Below are 26,246 nucleotides of genomic sequence, written 5' to 3'. Positions count from 1 at the left end.
ATCGCTCTTCAATAAGTGCGTGGAAATGAACGAAATTCCCGACACCTGGCGACACAATGATGAAGATCTTATATAAAGGAAAGGGAAACACGAGTTGCCTAGATTCATACCGTGGAATTGCCTTAGAAAGCAATATCTTTAAACTCTTTACCAGGTTACTAACAACGAGACTGATAGAAGAGGTAGACCACGCCTTACCGGAAGAGCAATTCGGCTTTCGACGAGGGAGATCTACAATGAATGCGATAAAGAATCTGATTGACGACACATTGGATACCCTCAGACATCCAAAAGGGAAACTTTACGCGATCTTCGTAGACTACAACAAAGTGTTCGACCTAGTTGACAGGGAAAAGCTACTGAAGAAACTGGGAAACATAATAGGATATATGAATCTTTTAACGAACATCATTAGGACCATTCTTGCTTATAATTACATCTCTGTAAACAATAACGTCTATCTCGAATCCCATAACGCAGATGAACGGTGTACTACAGGGTGATCCAATGAGCCCAATACTCTTCAATATAGCGGTCTCGGACCTAATACCCACTACAAAGGTCGAAGGCGACGAGGTACATATATACATGTATGCAGATGACATGGTACTCGTATCAAAAACACACGAAAACTACAGGCTGCTTTCAACAAGCTGAACATTTGGGCAGAGGACAATAAATTCAGAATTAATCGACAAAAGACGGTACAGATGATCTTCCGCAAGGGAGGCAGAACAGCGTTAAAAGAGAAAATTCAGTATGAAAATGGAGGAGAAACTATGCCAATAGTAAACAACTTTAAATATTTGGGCATTACATTACAGACGTCACAAACTACTTATACCAGACACATCAAGGATAGAGTGGCTGCGGCCGTAATAGCAATGAATGACATCTTGATCTTACGCAAACTTTCGGTTGAAGTCGCTATGAAATTGTTCCATGCAAAAATATCTCCAATAATGATGTATGCACTAGAATTGATATGGGAACATCTCACTAAAGGAAATATTCGTGACATTGAAAGTGTAAAAGCAATCTACATGCATCTACACTCCTTCAAGACTATGTTACGAGCTGACAAGAGAACTCTTCTATACAGAAGAACTACGTCACAAACTAATATTGCTGTCTACAGATGCATTCAACCAGTTACAAACAGAGCTGCAAACCAAGAAGGGAGATATATGGGAAACATTTTACACCACAGAGGCTATGACCAGTACGGATTGGATGAAGGCAAACTATGAACTCAGGCACATAGTGACTAGATTAGCAACACACGGTTTTCATCATCGTGTGTGTGCGCTAACAAAACTCTCCACACCCCGAGAAAGGAATGTATATGTGTTCTGTGCGAGAAAACTTGCGACTTATATCATGTGATGACGTGTACTAAAAGACAGATGGGACTAACCAAATTCTGTTTGATGTAATTAGTCATGTAAACATATTTTAATGGCCAGTGGCTGCAGTAAAATCTTTATTTTTTATAGGTGCACTTACTGCTTTTGTCCAATCGGAAGGGACCTTACCAATAGTCATGCTAATTTTATTATTCTGTGAAGCCATTTCTTCCGTGGCTTCCCACTATACCATTTCAGGTCTAATTTCAGCGATTCCTGCTGCTTTATGACTGGAGTTTATTTACCACCTTTTCCACTTCCTCAAGCATAAATTCATCATCATTTTCCTCCTCCCCATTAGTTCGGTTGTTTGTGACGCCACCAGCAAGATTGACAGGAATTTTCCTTCCACCTGTCCAGTGATTCCCTGGGATCTGTTATAAGTTCACCTGAATTACCCAAAACACTGTTCATTTCCTTTTTCCCTCCCTTCCTAAGATTCTTTATTACTGTCCAGAAAGGTTTCCCTGCTGCATGACCTAGTCTTTCCAGGTTATTACAAAAATCTTTCCATGACTTCTTTTTGGATTTAACAACTATTTGTTTAGCTCTTTTTCTTTCATCGATGTACAGTTCCCTGTCTGCATCAGCCCATATGTGGAGCCATTTGTGATAAGCCTTCTTTTTTACATTTACAAGCTGCTCTTACTTCATCATTTCACCAAGATGTTCACTTTTTTTCCCATCTTTACACATACCGTATAATCTCGAATACCACCCACCACCGAATAAGACCTGCACCCTTATTTTAAAGAAGAATTTTTTTTTTTTTAAAGTGAAGTCAAAATTATTTACAATCTTTACTAACACACATCAAATGATTAGAAAATACAAATAAAAGTAAACAAACATTTCCAGAACAATATCCAACGAGTTCATTCATCATCATCTTCAGTACCAACTTCAGAACTTTCATCACCATCACCTTCCCCCAAAATGTCGTCATCGCTGCAATCCATAATATTAGAAATGCTACATTTCTTGAAGCTCTTCCATATGAGATCTCCAGGGATACAATTCCATGCCGTCAAAACCCACAAACACAGCAGTTGAACTTCCGAGCACTGAATGCGACCAGTTGGCGTCAGTGTGTGATTATCAGCCGCCATCCGTTCTGTATAGAGCTGTTTCAAGGCTGCTTTAAATGGGCGGTTCACGCAGACATCCAGTGACTGTAGCATAGACGTCATCCCGCCTGGAATGACTGCTAGGTCGGTTTTCCCATCCTTGATATGTTCCTTCACAGCGTCTGTTGTGTGGCCGCAGTAACTGTCGAGAACAAGCAAGCTCTTTTGTCCCAATAATGCACCAGGGCGACGTTGCCAGACACACTTTACCCAGTCTTCCACAAGTGAACTGTCCATCCAGCCAGAGTTCTGAGATCATATGATAACACCAGCTGGTAGATTTTTATGAAGCGTCTCGCTTGAGAACAATGTAAGGTGGCAATTTGGTTCCGTCGGCGAGAATACACAACATTACCGTACACCGTTGTTTATCATTACCACCTGTTCTAATGTTAACACTTTTTGCACCCTAACATTCACTGGCATTTCAAAGTAGACTGACGTCTGATCTGCATTGCCAATTTGGGGAAGCAAATATGCATTTTCCTTCCACAACCGAATTATGTGACGCTGAAACGACAATAACTTCTCATCGTAGGCACCAGGAAGACTCTGTGAAATTGAGATATGCCTTCATACGCTCAACCCATTTCTTTTATAAAAATTACAAACCCATCCTCGGCTTGCTGTAAACCCTTCCAATGAAAGTTCCATTGCGATCTCTAATGCCTTTAGCTGATACATATCAGTTGACACACCATTCCCGTCTTTCTGCCACATATTTATAAAGTTTTTTTTCAATTTCTGGAAACTGTACACTCAGTCCACGAAAAGCTCTACGATCACCACTACATGTTAATAGCACATTTTTCTTCTTTCTCCAATCGCGAATACACGACTTATCAATATCGTATTTCCTACTGGCGCCATGATTTCCAATAATTTCAGCTTCCCGAACTACTTTCAGTTTCTCACTCGCAGTAAAAGATCACAAACACTTTGTGGAATTCATGTTGATTCTCTGAGAACGTGCGTGAGACTAACGCCAAGCACGGAAGTAGCGTATACTGAGAGTGAAGAGAGCATTGTTGCCAAGCCGCGCCGGCGGTGATGCCCGATTTACGCGCATTCAGAAAGATAAATTTCCCAACATTTTAAATAAGACCCACACCCAATTTTTTAGCGATATTTTCAAAAAAAAAAACAGTGCGGGTGGTATTCGAGATTATATAGTAGTTGTTCCTAGACATTCCCTTGCTCTTTCCACTACAGCATCCCTTTTTTTATAACCCATTCTCTTTCTATATACTGAACCTGCTTACTGTCTACTGTTTGGAACTTCTCGCTAATCATATCCATGTACTTCTAATTTCCTCAGCTTGGACTTTTTCTACCCTTATTCGTTTGCAGACAGCTTTCACTTTCTCTATTCTAGGCCTAGTGATGCTCGTAGTTCACTACAGATCAGATACTGGTCTGTATCATCGAAAAATCCCCAGAAAACCCGTACATTCCTAACAGATTTCCTGAATTCAAAGTCAGTTAAGATATAGTCTGTTATGGATCTGGTACCCCTACCCTCCCATTTGTAGCAGTGAATAGCCTTATGCTTGAAGAATGTATTCGTAACTGCTAAACCCATACTAGCACAGAGGTCCAGCAAATGCTTCCAATTCCTATTAGCTTCCATATCATCCCCACATTTACCAATCACCCTTTCGTATCTTTCAGTTCTATTTCCAACTCTTGCATTGAAATCGCCCATTAGCACTATCCTATCCGTGCTGTTGACCCTGACTACGATGTTGCATCACTAGAATCTTCTTTTTAAATTACTTAAAATTCGTCACACTCCACGTCTAAAACCCTTTTCACACACGGTTTCTTTTTACTCGGATATTAACACGACCGGTGGTGGAAATGTAAACACACCGGCGAACACTGATATTCGTTTTTCGATACAGTAAAACCTTGTTTATTCGATCTCTGTGGGACGCAAAAATATGACTTCGAATCTCGTGATTTTGAATTAACTGCTAACTCGTTCTTCAGAAATGCCAACCCTTGCCGCATCCTAAAATATTCAAGACCTGTTACTGCATGCAACTAACATTGATTCACAGTTTAAACCCTTCAAATGCCATGAAAAATATATCCAAAATGTATCCAATAAGATTATTCAAATAATACACTTGGATATAACTCAGTGGCAAACATAACCTCACGCAACAAAAGAAAAAAAAGGAACACTATTCAAAGACGAGGACAAATTATGCTTGCTCTCCTGTGCAAGTGCTTTATTTTTTGGATTACTGTACTGTTTGCATTTGTACTTGCACGGGAAGTACCAGACGCCCTTAAAACATCATGGCTTATCGAGCTTTCCTATCACAAGGGGAAGAAATCTTTCACTTCCGCCTGCATTGCAACACAGTACACTGACCTTATCTCCTTTTAAAACGCCCGTTTTGGCTAGGCATAAAAAAAAAGAGCAATGCGTACGAATTGATTATAATTATGAGCCACGCTTTTTCGCCAACTGTCAGCATCTCCAGCGTTTGCGGATTCTGGTTCACCACACACTGCCTGTTACGTGATATTGTGGCGTTCGTTAAAACGCTGAATACAAAAAAATTATGATTTCACTCAAACTTAGCAACTATGAAACACACTGTCGACACACCAAAGTGAAAGTGCGGAAAGCTACCGGAAGACGCATTCTATCGTGCACGGAAGAATTTTGAATTTAAATTATGTACCCTGTAAAGTACTATTTTTTTAGATGTAAAGGCAGTTTTAAATTAAAAGTCTGAATTTTTTTCCGTTTAAATATGACAAATGGAGGCAGTTTTCCATCTGCAGTTACACAAAGCATAACTGTACACCTAACATCGAAAACTAGGTGAGTAGGAGCGTGTTGCCAACCTTGTCGCAACCCGCACCCCAATTTCGTGACTCAAATTCTTTTTTAAAATGTGCAGGGATAATTTGCATAAATGCGGTATTTATAGCTCCCCATCAAATTCCATTTTGTTCGCCCAGTTGTTTCCAAGGAGTCTGTGAAATGGGAGTTGGAGTCCGTTACTCCCATAGGTCCGAGGCTTGCTTAAAATGTTCTGAGCTTGGTAAATTCGTGAAGCAGGATGCTACCCTACTTACACATAGTCCAAGTGAGGATCTCTCCTCTAACGGGTTAGGGACCACAGTGGATTGTATAGTCCTAGCCGCCTGAGCACAAGGAGGGCCATGACTCATATGTCCGAGATGCCCACTCCCATTCCATAGTAACTGGTATCCCGACTCTCAGGACCACTTACTAGGCCACTCAGCTGTTGCCTGCGATTCACGAACTAGGACGTGACATCACGTAGCGAATATTTAAGAAAAACTAAAATATTATATTTAATTATTCATATGTTTATTTATATATGGTAGTATGTATTTCAATTTTGCAAGAAAACAGTTTCATTCTTAAGAGACACAAATGCATACCTTACATTTAAAAATGGTCAGATATAAAAATAGTGTTTAAAACCTAGAATATCTGTCAAATTGTATTTTTTAATTATAATTTACAGTAGTAATGCCTTCTGGTTCATTTCTGAACAGTGTACAGTATTTTAATCCAAATAAAAATAGACTTTCAACCTATTAGGGCATATTATGTACATGTAGTATGTGTTGAAGAGATGTTAAGTATGGAAGAAAAATGGCCAACCAGACGCTAGTGGGATCTGAACCCACAACCCCCTAATTGTGTGTAGACGCTTCTCTGTGTGATACTTGGCAAAACTTTTTTAACGCGTTTTTTTCTAAACTTGCTTTTGGCGTATATGCCTCTGCTATTCTAATGGCCTCATATGAGGTACAGTCAGTTATCCAGTTCTAGAGAGTAAGGAATTTGCCACCAGCAGAGATCCACCACCACATCTGTGAAGTGTACGGATCTAACACTATGAGTGATGGGAAAGTCATGAAGCGGGTAAGGTTATTCAAGGAAGGTTGGGAGGAATCTTCATGATGACCCATGCTCTGTTTTGTAAATTTATAAATTTCATTTTCCGTATTGATTGGATGCCCTATACAGACAAGAAATGTGTTCCACCTATCAATACTTTATTATTTATTGTAAACAGATTTACGTCGGTACCGGTTTCAGCTTTCCACGGCCATCATCAGCTTGTATATTACAATATTGTAGCTATTAGACATATGTCACAAAGACGTTATTATGATTAGATCATCCGGATGTCTAATCAGGTTTTTAAAAAAATATATATTGTAGTAATGTTTTGTCTATGTGGGGTTAAAATAGTATCTATGATCAATGTGGCAGTGAAGGCTACAGTAAACTAAACCTTATTGAGTATACATTAGACATAGTGAGCACATTAAACATATTAAAATACATAAAGCACAGTATAAAACACTTGATAAGTTTAAACACACTAAAATATAAGGTACATGTATGTTAAAACACTTGTTAAAATTTTAAGAGTTCGTGTTGTGTGGAGTTCCTTTTTCAAGCTTCCTTATAGTTCTTGCACTTCTATGTCTATGTTAATTTAGTTGCATAAAGTGATCTTCGAGAATATTCTATTTGGCTGATATATGTCCTGTTAATTGGTGGTGAAAACCCTTGTCGTAAACATTTTTCAAGTACTGTTGTGATTCAACTGTTGATATATTTCAGTAAGTTTTGTGACAGACTGCAAAGTCTTGAGTTTTAAAAATTTTTATTAAAGGAGCTCTTGGTAGCGACACCTCTCTCATCTGTATTCATGTTGTAGATATTGTTGTTGTTGTTGTTGATGTTGTTGTTGTTGATGATGTTGTTGTTGTTGTTGTTGTCGTTGTCGTTGTCGTTGTTGTTGTTTGGAAGCTTGCTGTGTACCAGTGACTTTGCATCTTTCACAAAACTTACTGAAGTACATCAACGGTTGAATCACAACAGTACTTGAAATATTTTTACGACAAGGGTTTTCACCACGAATTAACAACATATATCAGCCAAATAGAATATTCTCGAAGATCACTTTATGCAACTAAATTAACATAGATATAGAAGTGCAAGAATTATAAGGAAGCTTAAGAAGGAACTCCACACAACACGAACTCTTAAAATTTTAACAAGTGTTTTAACATACAGGTACCTTATATTTTAGTGTGTTTTAACTTATCAAGTGTTTTATACTGTGCTTTATGTATTTTAATATGTTTAATGTGCTCAATATGTCTAATGTATACTCAATAACGTTTAGTTTACTGTAGCCTTCACTGCCACATTGATCATAGATACTATTTTAACCCCATTAGACATCCGGATGATCTAATCATAATAACATCTTTGTGACATATGTCTAACGGCTACAATATTGTAATATACCAGCTGATGATGGCCGTGGAAGGCCGAAACCAGTACTGACGTAAATCTGTTTACAATAAATAATAAAGTATTGATGGGTGGAAACATTTCTTGTCTGTATAGACCCATGCTCTGGTCGGCCATCTCTGATCAGCGATGATATTGTGCATGTGGTTGACACTACACTTTTGTGCAAGTAGACGGTTCACAGTTCAAGATCAGAATTCTTTAGAAAAGTTGTGCAGTCTGTGTGTTATGAAGGTGCTGACTGAGAAAAACAAAATTAACATTTTTAACCCAGTACCAGAAGGAAAGCGATGCATTATTGGACCAAATCATCATGGGGAAAAGACGACCGCTGAATCAGAGCAGCAATCAATGGAATGATGACACACATCACCACCTATTAAAATGAAATTCAAGCAGACTTTCTCAACTCTCAAGATTATGGCAACCATGTTTTGGGACAGATGTGTTCTGCTAGTGGGCTTCATGGCATCAGGGATAACAATGAATACAGTTGCGTACTGAGCGACCTTGACAAAATGTCGCCATGTTATCCAAACAAATGCTGCAGCCTTCTATCCACCCGTGTTCCTGCTTCATGACAATGCAAGACCTCACTGTGCAATTCGAACGCAAGCTCACATTGATAATATATAAGTAATAATAACAACGTAAACGTTTCCACCTTTTCAATACTAAAATATATTCACAAAATTATAAATTACACGGTACTAGTTTCGACCCATCTAGGGGTCATCATCAGCCATATTGAAGCAAAGATCACTTTTGGCGAAATCATTTTGCTGACAGCAGTTCAGTCACCTTCCTATAGCCTTGACCCTGTGCCTGATGACTCTCTTCCTTCATCCGAGAAGGTTCGTCACTGGCAAGCATTTCCAAACCGACGAGGAAGTGAAAACAACAGTTCAGACAAGGCTCTCATCACAGGCAGCAGACTTGTACATTAAGGGTTTACAAAAACTCTCACAATTCAAAAATGTTTGAACAGAAATGGAGATTATATGGAATAGTGTGTAGAATCAGATGAAACATAAATTACCCAAAAATATTCAGTACCTAGTTCTTATTTTATGCATAATGGTCCTTACTTAAAAAAAAATAGCCCTCATAATTTATTTTCTGGGATATTGTGAAATACTTCATGATTTTTTATTGGTGGCCATATATGTGCACTAAAACTATCACATTCCATAAATTATAAACAGAAGGACACAGATCATTTCCAATCACCATAAATCAGAGGCTCAAATGAAATGACATACTCTGCTATCTGCCTTGTGAATGACCAGAGCAAATCAGACCTTGCACCAACTTTCTTCCCGCTTGCACATTCGTCTATACTATTAACTGTGAATGGAAGATCAAATCCCTCCTGACTTGTCCAGTGTACTGTGTGATGTAAGAAGCGTGCTTAGTCTTCTCTTGAGGCGTGTCTCCTCTGCAAAATATCGAGAAGTTCTTATGCTCTTGTTTCCCATCCCTATTTGTTTACACACCATGGTTCTTTTCCATGACAAGTTGTTGATTTTACCATCCTAAAATTTCATCAATGTCGGCAAGGATTGGGCCCGCGATCTTGTGCACTTGATGACCACTGCTCGAGGATAGTGATGGAATTAGAAGGATGTGGATAACGGATGTGTCCAGAACCATTAAAATAATTGAGATTGGTTTTCAAGACAGAATTGACTGCCATCTTTATTATACATTAACAATACAACTTGAGTATTGTGAATACTGTGTTACAAATATTGCACTCATTATTGTTAGTTATTTCTAAAACTACTTCAGACTTTGCGAGTGTACCATCTACTACTCATTATATGCAACCTGCTAACACCATGTTTAGAAATGTATCCTGAAAACATTACTCTTTAAGCAATCTGTAAAATAATATCATACATCTCTCTCCCGCAATAAGATCCACAGGACGAGAAGACCCTGTGATAAGCTGCAACAAATGTTGACTTGATCATGAGAGTTTGAGATGTTTCCAGCTGAAATAGCTTTATTAATTAGCTAGTTCTCAACAGTTCTACTGTTTTACTAACCATCAAAGAAATTATTTGAAGAAAAGATAAACAGAAATGATGGTTTCATGTTAGGACATATTCTACAGGTTGCATATAGAGCAGTTTTTTCTCTTAGAAGTTGCTAAATGTTTGATGAACTAAAATTCTTAAGTTTAAAGAACATATTTTGGTCCCTTTATCACTATTTACAGGTATTTGGTCCCTTGAGTGTTGCTTTACAAGGTTTTTGTTTTAAACAAAAGAATTTGAAATTATGGGACTTACTCAGTAAACACTACTTCAAATCTAAGCAGTACTTATTGAGATTATCGAACAGTGCAATATTTAAAGACTTCCACCAAGTTGTGGAGCTTCAGATTGGTAGATACACTCGACCGCACAAAAATTGGCCAGCAAAGAAATATTTAATTTTTATGCGTTCTCAAAATGCGAGGATATTCATAAACTGTGAACAGCCAGTTGCCGAAGGGATGATAGTTGGAATCCTACCAACCGCCCAATATGTTTACCCTTTTTCAACTGAGGACTTTGAAAGAAAGTCGTCTTCTACAACGGCCAAGTTTTGTGCGGTTGAGTGTACATCTGATATAGGAATTTATAAATTAAAGTACTGCTGGCCTCAGCCACACATAATGAGATCAGTTTTCACTACAGCTAACTTATATTAGAAGGCTGACTATGTTTTGGTTAGAGCTGCCTCTGGTTTATAAATATTCAGCTGAAGCCTGCAGCTGCTAAGGGTCAGTGCCACATGTTGGTGTATTCTTAATTTTCTCCAGAATTAATGGTCATGTTTCGTCCTACCATTCATTCAAGTTATTTCACACTCATTGTTTTGACATGACAACTTGAGCATTGTAAATACTGTACTGTGTTACAAATAGATGTCTGAGGCCTGCATGCATGGAAAGTTGGCATCTGTCACAGGGAGTTTCTGGCAAACTATGTGATACATACCATATTTGGGTAATTTTGTGGTTTTTGTCTTGGTAGCCATTCAACACTCCCCAATCAAATTATACACTATGAAGAAAGATGAGTTGGACAAATACTGAAAGAATCACGTAAGTTAACTCCATCTAATCTAAAGTTACGCAACGAAGTTAGCAGTGGCATGCCAGTAAGTCAATCTCGCAACACTGTTGCATTGTCATCACATTCGCTGCCGTGAGAGGGGGCCACTGAACCACAACAACAGTAGCTAACGTGCAAAGAAAATACAGATGATTGATGAAACTTGATTTTATGTACAATATTTGCCTTCTTTATATGTCAAACATCTTTCTAACCTAATAACTTTGAAATGTACTGAAGGGTCTCGTTAACTTTCAGATTGCTAATAAATCAAGTTCCATTTCTTTTGTCGCGGGCAGATGTCATGCTCAAAACACATGTGGATGTATCGACAATGCAGCCTATCCCAATTTTTGTTTGTAAAGCAAATGAGTCTAAAAGAAGAGGCTAATCTTGGATTGTAGATCTGTCTGAAGTTTGTTCATCCTTTTTATACACGGTGGCTTGGTATGTGGTCAGAATCGTAAATTTTTGGTGAACCAACCTATTTTATATTCATAAGAAAAAAGTCTTGTTCTGTGGAAAAGAAACAAACTGGCACCTGGAATGGTCAAAGGCATTATTCAAACAAAAACTGAATGTTGCCGTTTATGAATTCAAGCATTGTTCTTTTTTTTTTTTTTTACCTTTCACTAAATTTAGCTTTTTGAAATTGATAAATGCTACTCTTGAAGGTATAAATTTAAAAATAAAAAAAAATTTGGACAAACTGAAAGTATGGAGGGAAAAAAAACAAAACAAAAAAAAAACAGAATTTCTGAGGTTAGGATATCTGTTTGAAATGACCTTTTTTTATGACAGAAAACTTAAGTCACTCTTGTCCATATGCTATCTACAACATTGCCAAGCTGGAAATGACATCTACTTCTTTAAAGGTGCAGATGAAGGAAAGCCTTGTGTTTCTTTTCTAGTTTCCTTTCTTATTACAGTTTGGTGGTCTGTTTCCACTTCATAAGATGACAAAACAAGATTGACTTACATGCACAAAACAAATACCTTGACATTATGTCAGGTTGCACTGGTGAAGAATTTTTTTAAGTTCCTTTTCTGGTTTGCTTATATCCTTTCTTCATTCACAAATTTCTGACATCCTCTTACAAATGCTTTTGCACAAGCTGACTTTAAAATGTCTAAATCATATGCATTATTGTAATTCTTTGCCATTATTTTTAAAATGAAGATTATCGTGTCAAGCATGAAATTTTATAGGTATTATGGTCGTGACTGGCAGTTTTTGCCAACTCAAATATGTAATATCACATTGCATGCCAAAATGGCCTGTTTATCTTAATACATGATTAAAATGTATCACCAAAATGGTTCAATAAGCTATACATGTCTTTCATTATAATCTGGAGCTTTCATGTAAAAAATGGAATTGTTTATAATGATAACCTACACAAATCTTACTGTCACAGTAACAAAGACCCTTTAACCACACACTTCAGTTAATAAGGTTACACTGGAGAGTTACGTCCTCGCCGCTGTCCTGTGCATAGTGAGATCTAGAGGTAAGTCTTGTTCATCGCTCGAAGACGAAGGATGGAGAATTGGCCGACTCCACAGAGAGAGCCATGATTGGAACAGGTCGTACTGTGAACCGTTACAGCAGGCATGGACACAGTGATTAACCGTGTTTGTAATACATGGAGCTATTATTTCATTAGGACTGACTTTTAAAGCACCATTATAGTTCCTCCTTGTTTCTAAATCACTTTCTGAAACTGTGTGGTAAGAATTTCTTGCATTAGGTGATAATCTTTGAGAATCAGTTTCCATGTGTTCTTCATAATCGAACATCTTGCAGTTGGTTATGGTTGGGTGATTATTTGACGATGCCTCTTCTATCTTCTCTGTTAGCTGGTCACTAGTTCCTGGGAAGTGGCGATAGGTTTTGACATGTTTCCTCAAAGAACTGGGATCGGTGTATCGTTTTGGGCAGCCTGGTACTTTGCAGGTGTATGGTTTATCAACAGAGTGGGTGCGAGTGTGCTTGAAGCGATCACTCGAGTTGGAGTACGCTTTACTACAGCCAGGAACTGGACATACGTATGGTCGCTCACCTGAAACAAGAAACCATTTTTAGTTGAAGCTAAAAGTGTATCATGGTGCACAGAATACCAGCTTGATAACAGTGTACAGATATTGTTATGACCCTCTACAAATTTATATAATGTCCTCAATTACTGATTAAAATTGAATGCATGGCTCGTAGCCCATTACTGTTAGCAACTAGGAATGGGAATTCTTATTGCTTGATTAGGCTGGGTGGTTCAGACGGTTAAGATGCTGGACTTCTGACCCCAACTTGGTAGGTTTGATCCTGGCTGAGTCCAGTGGTATTTGAAGGTGCTCAAATACGTCAACCTAGTGTCGGTGGATTTACTGGCACATAAAAGAACTCCTGCAAGACTAAATACTGGCACCTCGGCCTCTCCGAAAACCGTAAAAGTAGTTAAGGGGACGTAAAGCCAAGAACATTATTATCTTATCACTTTATAATCTCTTGGCCAGCAGCCAAGCAAGACGGAGAAATTGGAGAGAGATGTCAGGAGTACTCGGCGATAGGAAGATGTCAATAAAACTTAAAGGAATTTTTTTTAGGGCAACCTTGAGACCAGCTATGCTCAAATGCTATTGAAATGGTGCCTCTAAGATGGACCGATATCAGCATGTTACAGATAGCGGAGATGAGAATGTTTACATGGATGTGTGGTGTCACCAGAAAGGATCGCCTCCAAAATAACCATGAAAAGGGCACTCTGAAAACTACCAACAATGGGGCAATAATTCATGAGGCAAGGTTAAGGTCTTTGGCCATCTAATACAGAGGGACAATTATTACGTCGGCAAAATGATTACACATATGCAAGTTGAGGGGGTGAGGTAGCGTGGCTGCCCAAAAAAGTTGTGGATGGACCTGGTGCGAGAAGACCTGTTGGGGAAAAAAAAAAGTCTAAATATTTAAGTAGCCCAGGTTAGAGGACTATGGAAGAGACTCGTTAAAAAAGCGACCCTGCATAGTGCGGGATAAGTTTTGGAATAAGAAATCTCTTAACCTACAGCCAATATCTCAAGAATCTCATAACTTCTTTCAGGTCAAAGTGAATAGTGTTGTGCTCTCTGTACTTTTGTGTGAATCACAACATTGTGTAAACATTTTGCTGTCTCGAAACACAGGACTTAAGCTGTTTTTAAGTAGCATATTTTCACTTGCTCTGTTGTAATCCATGCACATCTTTTTTAGAATTTCTTGTCTTCTTTGTTAATATTAACGTAACTGCCTATTTTTAATAAAAACTGTGTAATTTACTGTAAAATCATAACTACTTATTCACGAAAAAAAAGAAAAAAGAAGGAATGAAGAAGAACTGAACATTGTTGAAGCTACCATACAAAGGAAGCCTACAAAGCAGAATAGCATCTTGCCAATGCTTTGGAATATCTTGTAGCCCTCCAAGTGGTAAGTAATGTTGAAATGGTAGCCGTAAATGTGCATAAAAAATTATCCCATTCAGTAAATTATGAGAAGGGTTCAGATCTTTACTGAATATGTTGAGTTCTCAGTCTGAAGGCTGGTTGGATCCTCATCAGCTCTGCCAACAACAGTTATAGATGGCCTAGGCATCATGAAGAGGCTTACAAGTGGATTGAAGAGCGAGGTAGTCTCCCATTGCTTTCCTCACCAAGCTAGAAGTTGTTCCACCGTTTTTAACTGACTGGCTGCAAGGAATGGCATTACTAGCATTGCTCACACCTTAGTCACTTTAATATTGCCAAAGCCAAGTATGAGACAGACAGACAGACAGAGCAATAAAAATATTGTCCTAGCCCATACCAGATGACAGAGTATTGTAAACACTTGGTTCCTCCAGCAAAGGTAAGATCTGAATAAATTGAAGTCTCGGGCTGAAGTGAAATGACAGCTTCTGATATCCCACTTGTGGGTTGACTGGGGTAAAAATCAGACCACCTACCAACTTTCTTGCCGCTTGCACGTACGTCTGTGCCATTTCTACTGACTGGCCCATTTGACTGAAGCATCACAGAGTGGCGTTGCTCTGTGTACTACATGACTCGTGGAGAGGCTCATAAGACATGTCTCATCTGCAAGACATCTCAAACTTCTCGATGTGCTCTCACATCCCTATTACCAAGGCAGTGCCTGCATTAAATCCTTCCTTCATCTCTTCACTTTTTTTTAAAATTTCAGATATACCTTAGTGGTAAGACTATCTAAATGTTCTTTTATCAGTGGGTCAGACCTTGTCCATTTTTCTCTGTGGTTAATGTTAAGGGAGACTGGTAATAACACTTTTTGCCCATTACAAAAACAATCACCACCAAAGTAAAGAAGTTACACTGTATATGAAAATAGTTAAATAATTTCTTGTAATTACCTGTATGGGAGCGAGCATGAATCTTGAGGTTCTCAGCCCGACTAAAGCTCTTATCACACTTGAAACAGTGGTGAGGCTTCTCGTTGGTATGTGTCCTCACATGGACCAGCATCTTGTATCTGCAATAGACAAGGTTTGCACTTTTACTCTTTCTTAAAGCCATATTTCTCTTTCCAGTTTTTATTTTTTATACAAGCAGTTCATTTGTTTTACCATGTCAAGTACAAAGAAATATGGTATTGTTTGGTTGGAGGAGCTATACCAGATGAATGGAGAGTTGCTATAGTAGCCCCTGTGTATAAAGGAAAGGGTGATAGACATAAAGCTGAAAATTACAGGCCAGTAAGTTTGACATGCATTGTATGTAAGCTTTGGGAAGGCATTCTTTCTGATTATATTAGACATGTTTGTGAAATTAATAACTGGTTCGATAGAAGGCAATTCGGTTTTAGGAAAGGTTATTCCACTGAAGCTCAACTTGTAGGATTCCAGCAAGATATAGCAGATATCTTGGATTCTGGAGGTCAAATGGACTGTATCGCGATTGACCTGTCTAAAGCATTTGATAGGGTGGATCATGGGAGACTACTGGCGAAAATGAGTGCAATTGGACTAGACAAGAGAGTGACTGAATGGGTTGCTATATTTCTAGAAAATAGATCTCAGAGAATTAGAGTAGGTGAAGCTTTATCTGACCCTGTAATAATTAAGAGGGGAATTCCTCAAGGCAGTATTATCGACCTTTATGTTTTCTTATATATATAAATGATATGGGCAAAGGAGTGGAAATGGAGGTAAGGCTTTTTGCGGATGATGTTATTCTCTATAGAGTGATAAATAAGTTACAAGATTGTGAGCAACTGCAACGTGACCTCGAAAATGTTGTGAGATGGACAGTAGGCAATGGTATGATGATAAACGGGGTTAAAAGTCAGGTTGTGAGTTTCACAAATAGGAAAAGTCCTCTCAGTTTCAATTACTGCATTGATGGGGTGAAAGTTCCTTTTGGGGATCATTGTAAGTATCTATGTGTTAATATAAGGAAAGATCTTCATTGGGGTAATCACATAAATGGGATTGTAAATAAAGTGTTTTGGGTAATTCAGGTGAACTTATAACAGATCCCAGGGAATCACTGGACAGGTGGAAGGAAAATTCCTGTCAATCTTGCTGGTGGCGTCACAAACAACCGAACTAATGGGGAGGAGGAAAATGATGATGAATTTATGCTTGAGGAAGTGGAAAAGGTGGTAAATAAACTCCAGTCATAAAGCAGCAGGAATCGCTGAAATTAGACCTGAAATGGTATAGTGGGAAGCCAGGGAAGAAACGGTTTCACAGAATAATAAAATTAGCATGACTATTGGTAAGGTACCTTCCAATTGGACAAAAGCAGTAAGTGCACCTATAAAAAATAAAGATTTTTACTCCAGCCACTGGTCATTAAAATATGTTTACATGACTAATTACATCAAACAGAATTTGGTTAGTCCCATCTGTCTTTTAGTACACGTCATCACATGATATAAGTCGCAAGTTTTCTCGCACAGAACACATATACATTCCTTTCTCGGGGTGTGGAAAGTTTTGTTAGCACACACACGATGATGAAAACCGTGTGTTGCTAATCTAGTCACTATGTGCCTGAGTTCATAGTTTGCCTTCATCCAATCCATACTGGTCATAGCCTCTGTGGTGTAAAATGTTTCCCATATATCTCCCTTCTTGGTTTGCAGCTCTGTTTGTAACTGGTTGAATGCATCTGTAGACAGCAATATTAGTTTGTGACGTAGTTCTTCTGTATAGAAGAGTTCTCTTGTCAGCTCGTAACATAGTCTTGAAGGAGTGAATTTGGACAAACATAATACCTTTTTCATGTAGATTGCTTTTACACTTTCAATGTCGCGAATATTTCCTTTAGTGAGATGTTCCCATATCAATTCTAGTCCATACATCATTATTGGAGATATTTTTGCATGGAACAATTTCATAGCGACTTCAACCGAAAGTTTGCGTAAGATCAAGATGTCATTCATTGCTATTACGGCCGCAGCCACTCTTGAAGATGAAGTTCATTTACTTTATCCTTTATTACACTCAATGAGTCTGATGGTCGAAAAATATGTTTTGATTTAAGAGGCATAACTTTCTGGCAGAAACTTGATATGCTAATAAAAAAATGAATATGAGGAAAGATTAATCCATGTATTAGAAACTAATGTCTCCTTCAGTGACTGTCTCCTTCAGTGACTGTCTCATGACAAAAATCACCTATTTATACAACAAAGTGTCTCTCGTCTAGCCAGTGTATTGCACTGCCCCAAATCCTACTTGTGGCTACCCACTGCTTAAATAATTTCCTTATCTTCAAACAGACACAGCAGAGTTGACTTGAGACAAACACACCATTATAATTCTATGAGAATGTAAATTTGCTCAACACAAGGTTATTTGTTTACCAAACTTTCATTATAACTTGTCTACCTCGCCTACTCATCTAATAAGCATTAAGTTTCCTACATTCTCAATTACAACCAACTTATTTCCTGATACATTATTCCTCCTTTGACATTAAACTGTATTGAGAAAGTGGCTGTGAAGTTTGGGTCACGTAGCTATCAGGTTGCATTCGGGAGGTAGTAGGTTTGAACCCCACTGTCGCAAGCCTGAAGATGGTTTTCCATGGTTTCCCATTTCCATGCCAGGCAAGTGGTACCTCAGTTAAGGCCACAGCCACTTCCTTCCCACTCCTAGTCCCCTCCTATCCCATCTTTGCCATAAGAACTATCTGTGTCGATGTGACGTGAAACAAATTGTAAGATAAATAAAATAACATTTTACTGCAAAGTGACATAATTTTTTTTAAACATGGTCACTGTGTATGTAGGGAATAATATCAAAGAACATTCATAATATACAGAATGACTCTGACAACTGCAAATGATGAACATTGATAATGTGGAAGAAGATATTTTTGGAATTCATTAGTCTTTTAAATCTACTATCTGACAACAACACAAAGATTTTATAAGGAATAATATATGAATGACTTCTCTCGGGTAAAGAACATAACACTTTTTCCCTGAAAATTTAATAAATTTCTCTGCAAGACATGGAGAATTTCTTGGGCTTCTCAAGACATGCACTCTTTGTTTTTTCTGCTAGTGATGACTGATAGATAGTTAATCACAACAGACTTCAATGTCACCAGTCTGGAGGCAAACCTTGCCCTCCAAACTGCCGAAGTCTGGCCTGCATCAAAAAGAAACTGCTTGCCTTCGACATGCCCCACAGAATCCGGTCAGCTCTAAACAGAATACACACTAGCCATGCAGATGCTTTTCACATGACTGAAATGGGACTGTGGAGCAGACAGACAAACCATCTGCTACAGTACTGCAAGACCAAGGCCTATAACCAATCGAGCAGTTAAATTTGTTTATGATTTAAATATTTTATATTCTTGTTTTGATGTTTTTGCATCGCTTATTATGTTCCTTCATTGATAACTGTAAATATGATTAGATTTAGCATAATTATGGTAGATCAAAACTAATAATTAGATGTCCAAGTGTAGCAATGTATAAAGGTGATATGAATTAATGAGACTCTGCCAGGCAGCTTGGAGACTTAAAAATTGAGAACCTGATACTCCAAAGATTTCTAGAAAAATCTATAATTCCCAAAATTCTCCAAGGAAGCTGAGATGATGGGGTTCAAACTTTGGGTTCGGCAGCAAAACAGCACAATGATCATTTAGTTAAGCAACAGTTAAAGCAAATACGCTACCTGGCATTAAAACCTCGATCACCTCGAGAACATCCTTCCCAGCCACAGTAAAATAGTCCTCCTTGTCCGCATGTAGCATGTACTCTGGTGACGTGGGAGGCCAGCATATCGAGGTGACCAAACCACCGGCCACACCCAATCCACCTGCAATAGAACAATCACAGTTGGAGAAGTGACAAATGAATTCAGGACTAGCAAATGTGGTAAATTGCCAAAGAATAAATAATAGTTTCAGTAGTGTATCCTTTGGTAGCAAACTCTCAGTCTGTAACTGGTGAAGGAAATAGGGGTGTTTTTTTCTTCCCTCTTGTTAAAGTTGAAGCATATGCATATAATTGAATGTTTTCTATTCCAAGCATTTTCTAATGGATTATTTTATTAATAAAATGTTTTCTTTTCCACGTTTTTCTAGCATTTTCTTAATCTTACATTAGTTTCAACAGACTGAAAAAATAACAGGTTATCCTACTAAATGTACCCCCTGTGGGTGGGGGAAGCAGACGAAGAATACACCCACGGTATCCCCTGCTTGCCGTAAGAGGTGACTAAAAGGGACAACCAAGGGATGATCGAATTAGAACCATGAGACTACTTGCAATTAGTACCACCACGCGGGGAACACAATGGGTCGCTTTTACTTGTGCGTAGTACCACTATGTTAGGTACAAAATAGGTTTGAGATTAGTAGCAATAGAGTGCACTGTCAGCTTTTACAGTACCTGTGATTAGTACCACTATTTGAGAGACACCATGGGTGAGCGACACCTTGGTTCTGGCTTGCCTATGATTAGCATCCACTATATGAGGAATATCACGGGATAGTATGAGTCCCTGTGGTTTGTACACTTATGTAATGGACACCATAGGTTTGCATTACCTGTAAATGGTGCCGCAATGTCCGAAACACCATAGGTCTTTGTTACATGTGCGAATTTCATTACCTGTGAGTAGTACCATAATGTGTGGAATACCGTGAGTCTACACTACTTTTGATTAGTACCGCAACATGACAAATACCATGGTTCTACTTTCCTAGCAATAAGTACCATTATCAGGGGCCGATGACTTGGATTTTGGACCCCTTTAGACTACAAGCATCATCGATTCAGTATTGTGCTTTAGAAGCAGTCCCTTGGTCAGTAATGATATTGTTTTACGTCAGTTTCTGTGAATGTGAGGCACTGCGGGTTGGATCCACTGATTGTTTTAAATTAATATCCATCCATCTGTTCATTCTTCATCCTCCCATTTTGAATTCTGGTCAGTGGAGGATTTTGGACTTTAATTTGTCATTACATTTTGTCTTGTTTCGTACCATTAGGGGCCGATGACCTAGATGTTAGGCACCTTTAAACAACAAGCAACATCCTACTAAATGTAGAGAGTATTTCAGATTTTACTTTTGCCTTCCAGATGTTCAGTATACACAAGGGGTTAGATCTATTTCGTTCAAAATGGGAAGCATATCTGCAACACATTAATAACTGCAAGACCGTACTTAAGACTAGAAACCCTCATGTGATCGCCACAAGACTCCTCAGTGATGAGATATCAGATTGATTAAACTAGACCTGCATAACGAACCCCCAAAACTTAAGATCCAAGTAGCTCTTGAGGAATTGCGAAAACAAGAAATGGTGCAAACTTTTAAAAGGTAAAGAAGTAAATTATCGCAAGAATATACACCTGGTAATCAATGGTTGTTCGACCAAAGAGGCTTCACATCTTCAGAGTGGCGAGATGCTATCAAGATAACAGCACATGTAATACCTATATGAGTTCGCCCAGGCAGATCCTGGACAGATTCCATTGTAGACACTACAGTGAGTTAGGAACAGCCCTCGAGTGGTGATCATGTTCCCAAGTAACTCAAAAAGTTCCAATGGAGGACGTGAGCCAATAATTTCAACTGGTCTGAAGTCCGTCTCCATAGCGTAACAGTTAGCACTATTAACTGTCATTCTCATTAGCCTGGGTACGATTCCTGGTACTGCCAGAAATTAATAGAGGCAGGAGGGCTGGTATGAGGTTAAAATGGTCCTCCATTGGGTATATGCCTAAGAGCTACATCACATCAAGACGAGGACACAAATTTACCTTACTGCTCTGAATCTGTCTACTGTTGATGAAGGAAGGGAAAATAACTCGCTACTCAGCCTCAAGAAGACTTCTTGGCTTGATACTCCATCTGATAAAAAGTATACCTCATTTAACATCGTTGTTGAATCATGATGAAAAAAATAAGCATTACTGAAATGTTGGGGTCTTTGTGTCTCTCCAGTTCTGGACAAATCCTATAATCCATGTATGAGCCAACCTTTAACTACTTGATAAGCAACTCGCAAAGCTAGCAAACACCACGTAGCTCGGGACGAACTGGAACGAAGGCACAAATGGACAATGAGTGCAGCGATGGTTGCTAATTCTTAAACTAATACCAATTGTGGTTACTATGTACGAGCGTTCAGAATCTAGCACCATACATGTTCCGCTGGGCCTGGCATCTAGTGGTTGACTGACAAGGCGGGCAGTCTCGAGGCCAAGTTGTACAACCACTATCTGTTAGTTGCATTTGAGTGGGGTTTTATGAACATGTCAGATGTGTGACAGCAGTCATGTGATACACTAGGAAACAGCAGATATTTCTCGTTGAGACTTTTCTTTTAAAGAAGTTGTATGGAAAATGTTTATGTAAATTTGCCAAGTGGGAGCAAAGCCAAAATTTTAGCTGCAAATAATCTTAATTTCATGAGTTTAGCATTGATTGAATACATTTTTGTGTTAGGTTCTGATTTCAGTGGACTGGAATGTGCCAGGATGACTTTCCAACTGGAACTGCACCACTGACTATTATCAATCAATACTGATCTGCATTTAGGGCAGTCGCCCAGGTGGCAGATTCCCTATCTGTTGCTTTCCTAGCCTTTTCCGAAATGATTTCAAAGAAATTGGAAATTTATTGAACATCTCCCTTGGTAAGTTATTCCAATCCCTAACTCCCCTTCCTATAAATGAATATTTGCCCCAGTTTGTCCTCTTGAATTCCAACTTTATCTTCATATTGTGATCTTTCCTACTTTTATAGACGCCATTCAAACTTATTCGTCTACTAATGTCATTCCACGCCATCTCTCCGCTGACAGCTCGGAACATACCACTTAGTCGAGCAGCTCTTCTTCTTTCTCTCAATTCTTCCCAACCCAAACATTGCAACATTTTTGTAACGCTACTCTTTTGTCGGAAATCACCCAGAACAAATCGAGCTGCTTTTCTTTGGATTTTTTCCAGTTCTTGAATCAGGTAATCCTGGTGAGGGTCCCATACACTGGAACCATACTCTAGTTGGGGTCTTACCAGAGACTTATATGCACTCTCCTTTACATCCTTACTACAACCCCTAAACACCCCCATAACCATGTGCAGAGTTCGGTACCCTTTATTTACAATCCCATTTATGTGATTACCCCAGTGAAGATCTTTCCTTATATTAACACCTAGATACTTACAATGATCCCCAAAAGGAACTTTCACCCCATCAACGCAGTAATTAAAACTGAGAGGACTTTTCCTATTTGTGAAACTCATCACCTGACTTTTAGCCCCGTTTATCAACATACCATTGCCTGCTGTCCATCTCAGGCTTACTAAACGAAAGCGTGACAAATGAATGAAAACTGACCTACCGCAGTGTAGCGGCCTTTGGTTCTGAAGGCCCCAGGTTCAATTCCCAGTTGGGTTGGGGATTTTCATCTTAAATGGCTAATTTTCTTGACTCGAGGACTGGGTATTTGTGCTGACCACAACATCTCTGCAACTCATTTACCATACACAACACTATTCTCCACCACAAAAACATGCAGTTTCCTATACACAGCAGATTACGCCCACCATCGACAGAGGGTCTGCCTTGCAAGGGCTGCACAAGGCTAACAATAGCCAAACAAAATTATTATTATTATTATTATTATTATTATTATTATCATTATTATTATCATTATTATCATCATCATTAGCTTGCCCACGGTCCTCGCAAACCACCAAGAAGTAAGAGTATTCATTCTTCTTATGAGTGGAAACATAATGATTGTTCAGATTCTAGTAGTCTACACACTGCTGTTAACTGAGGTAATTCTTCTGACCTTTCGAGTTTATTTACAGGACAAGTGAGTGGATTTACTGTACCTGCATTTGCTAGCTTTGTTGTTTGAAGAACTGCCAACAATATTTGCTCCTATCTCTACACTGGAGTTGCTGCCTTCACTGTCGCTCTGCAAAGTTTAGGAATGAGAAAAAATAAATAATAAAAATTACAATAATTAATTAAAAGAAAAAGAAAATTAGTTTAATTTAAAAATGGAATTACAACTTATAAATTTCATAATGGTTACATATTGACAGCATAACAAAAAGAAAGGATTTGTTAAATAGAACCATCTATTCAATACTTGACATGCTATTTATGTTGACAGTTAATGTAAAATATGAGGACATGTTTTGGCCTTGATTAAAACTGAAGATGGCCAAAATTAAAGGCCAAAATATGTCCTAATATTTTAAATGAACTGTTAACATAATTAGCACAATAACTATTGAATAGGTGTATCTATTTAATAAATTCTTTCTTAAGAATTAAATCTCTTTAGAAATGGAATATCAGCAGTGATTTACAAAAGGTCAATAATAGCAACTTGCAATGGTATGTCTGCTGCAGAGAGGTAATGGAAAAGAAACAACGAAGTTGGTAGAAGTGATGTATTTTAAATACTGTAGCATTATGAAGACCCAGCTGAGCAAAACAGCGAGGTCTGGGATTGAAACATGCTACAACTGGGAAGTGTACGATCAACTTAACTATCTTTAATTATGATGGAGATTTCAATATTAGAAATCAGGAGGACACAACTAACTTAGAGTATATCGTTGTGCTGTTCTTAATGTTAACGTGTGGCATGATTTTAATGTTCCTTGCCTTGTGCTGCACCAATGACAGCTTCGGTAAAGTAGGGAGAAATGTTCTTTGACTCAAGCCACACCAGTGAGAGCCCTGCAGTATCCAATAAAAGCTTGAGAATTCTGGATGACAATTTTTTGTCAACTCCATGTGGAGTGAAGTGCTGGGTTGCAATATCTTGTTGTCTTGTTTCATATTGTGCTACTTCACTTGAGAACTTTCATAGTGTTATTATTAGCATTGTGTCAAGAGTTGTTTTCATGTGAAGACCATGGAATGTTAATATTTCTCATAATGACTGTGTAAGTGACACACGAAATGTTGCTCCTGGTATTAATGGTGGTAATTCAGTTCGCAATACGGGAGAAAGTGTGCCAAAAAATCCGTTTATAGGAACACTAAATAAACATTTTTAGGGAATAAGCAACAGAAAAACATTTCAAAAACATGCATCTCAATTAATCAAACCATAAAATAAATATGAAGTGAACAGCAAACTTGAAGCAAATAAGCACTCTGCCACAGAAGGAAAACTGACAACTCTGCTTCCTCTTCTTCCCGTCCCCCTTGCTTCTAGGTAGCCCTTTGAGGTGCCATTTGTTAACCTATAGAGAATTACAATAATACTTGTTCCTGGCCTTTTCCCCAATTTCTTAGGGTTGGTGCATAGGTGGAGTTAGCCCAGTTTTCTGGCTAGATGCCCTTCCTGTTGTGAACCCCGTGTGGTGGGATGTAATCACTATTGCCTGTTTCTGTTGTGGTTATGTGTAGGTAAAGATGTGTTTTGAGGTGAATACAACCATCCAGTCCCTGAGCAATAGCAATAAGCGATACACAGTTAAAATCCTTGACCTGGCTGGCAATCAAACCCGGGCACTCTGATCCGAAGGCCACTGTGCTGATCATTCAGCCAAAAGTTGGACAGTGTAAGTATTCTACACCTTCATCTTCTTTCTTCTTCTTTATCTCAGCTTTATCCCGTGTCATACACACCGAGCTCGATAGCTGCAGTCGCTTAAGTACAGCCAGTATCCAGTAATCGGGAGATAGTGGGTTCGAGCCCCACTGTCGGCAGCTCTGAAGATGGTTTTCCGTGGTTACCCATTTTCACACCAGGCAAATACCGGGGCTGTACCTTAATTAAGGCCACGGCCGCTTCCTTCCATTCCTAGGCCTTTCCTATCCCATTGTCGCCGTAAGACATATCTGTGTCGGTGCGACGTAAAACAAATAGCAAAAAAAAAAAAAAGAACTTCCATGTCATACAGGGTCAGTGTAAGCTTCTCTAAGTTTCTTCCCCCAGGTGTTCCTTTCCCCAGCTTCCTCTTGGTTCCATCTTTCTCCCTCAGGTCCTCTGTTATTTTGTCCCTCCAACTCAACTTTGGTCTTCCTTGCTTTTTCCACCATTTACCACCAAGTTTTAGACTCTTTTGTCCATATACTCCTCTTCTCACTGCACATGACTATACCATTGTCATCACCTTTCCTGAATTTTCTTCCCTAAGCATTCCACTTTTACTGTTCCTCTAATGTGTTCATTTCTTATTTTGTCCTCTCTGATGATCCCACACATCCAGTGTAACATCCACATTTCTGCCTCTTCCAGTTTCTTTCCTTGGGCCTTGGTAATGAGCTACGTTTCCACACCGTGCATCATAGTTGAATGCATCTTCCTTTTCAGTCTGCAATTCACCTTCTTATCACAGAGTACCCCGTTCATCTTTCTTCAGTTGAACCAGCCACATTTTATCCTGTGTTGTATTTCATCCTCCAGCTCACTATCCCTTTGTAGGCATGACTCCAGGTACTTGAATTTGGATACCACTGGCAACTGCACTTGTTGGAGCACAATCCAAAGGCCCTCTTTCTTGGCAGTAGTCATACTGTACTAATTCTCATGCCTCTCTCTTTTAGGGGTTTTCTCCATTCTTTCAATTTCCCTTCCAATTCATAACTGAATGTAAGTAATCTACTATGGAACAAATATGTAACTAATAATACACAAGGTATATTACATACTGTATCTAAGTTGAAATGTGGCAAGGGGAAAAAAAGGATAAAAGTCAAATGCAATAATCAAAAATGAAACTGCTGATAAGTATGTGACAGACTCTCACATACCAGTAGTCTACTT

General features: G+C 38.6%; 1 protein-coding gene across 2 annotated transcripts in view; it reads right to left on the bottom strand.

Annotated features, from left to right (window-relative positions):
• Nucleotides 1-11,706: 11,706 nt before the first annotated feature.
• Nucleotides 11,707-26,246, bottom strand: part of LOC136867009 (zinc finger protein GLIS2) — a 105,696-nt gene continuing 91,156 nt past the window's right edge. For both annotated transcript variants that reach the window (XM_068226995.1, XM_067144107.2), the window contains exons 3-6: nt 23,344-23,429; nt 19,162-19,305; nt 15,373-15,491; nt 11,707-13,035 (exon numbers count right to left, since the gene is read on the bottom strand). In XM_068226995.1, the coding sequence (XP_068083096.1) occupies nt 12,443-13,035; nt 15,373-15,491; nt 19,162-19,305; nt 23,344-23,429 (942 nt within the window). In that variant the 3' untranslated portion in view covers nt 11,707-12,442. The remainder of the gene's footprint in view (nt 13,036-15,372; nt 15,492-19,161; nt 19,306-23,343; nt 23,430-26,246) is intronic.

Source organism: Anabrus simplex, chromosome 3, assembly GCF_040414725.1.
Source record: "Anabrus simplex isolate iqAnaSimp1 chromosome 3, ASM4041472v1, whole genome shotgun sequence".
Taxonomy (NCBI): Eukaryota; Metazoa; Arthropoda; class Insecta; order Orthoptera; family Tettigoniidae; genus Anabrus; species Anabrus simplex.
This window is presented reverse-complemented; position numbering and strand designations above follow the sequence as displayed.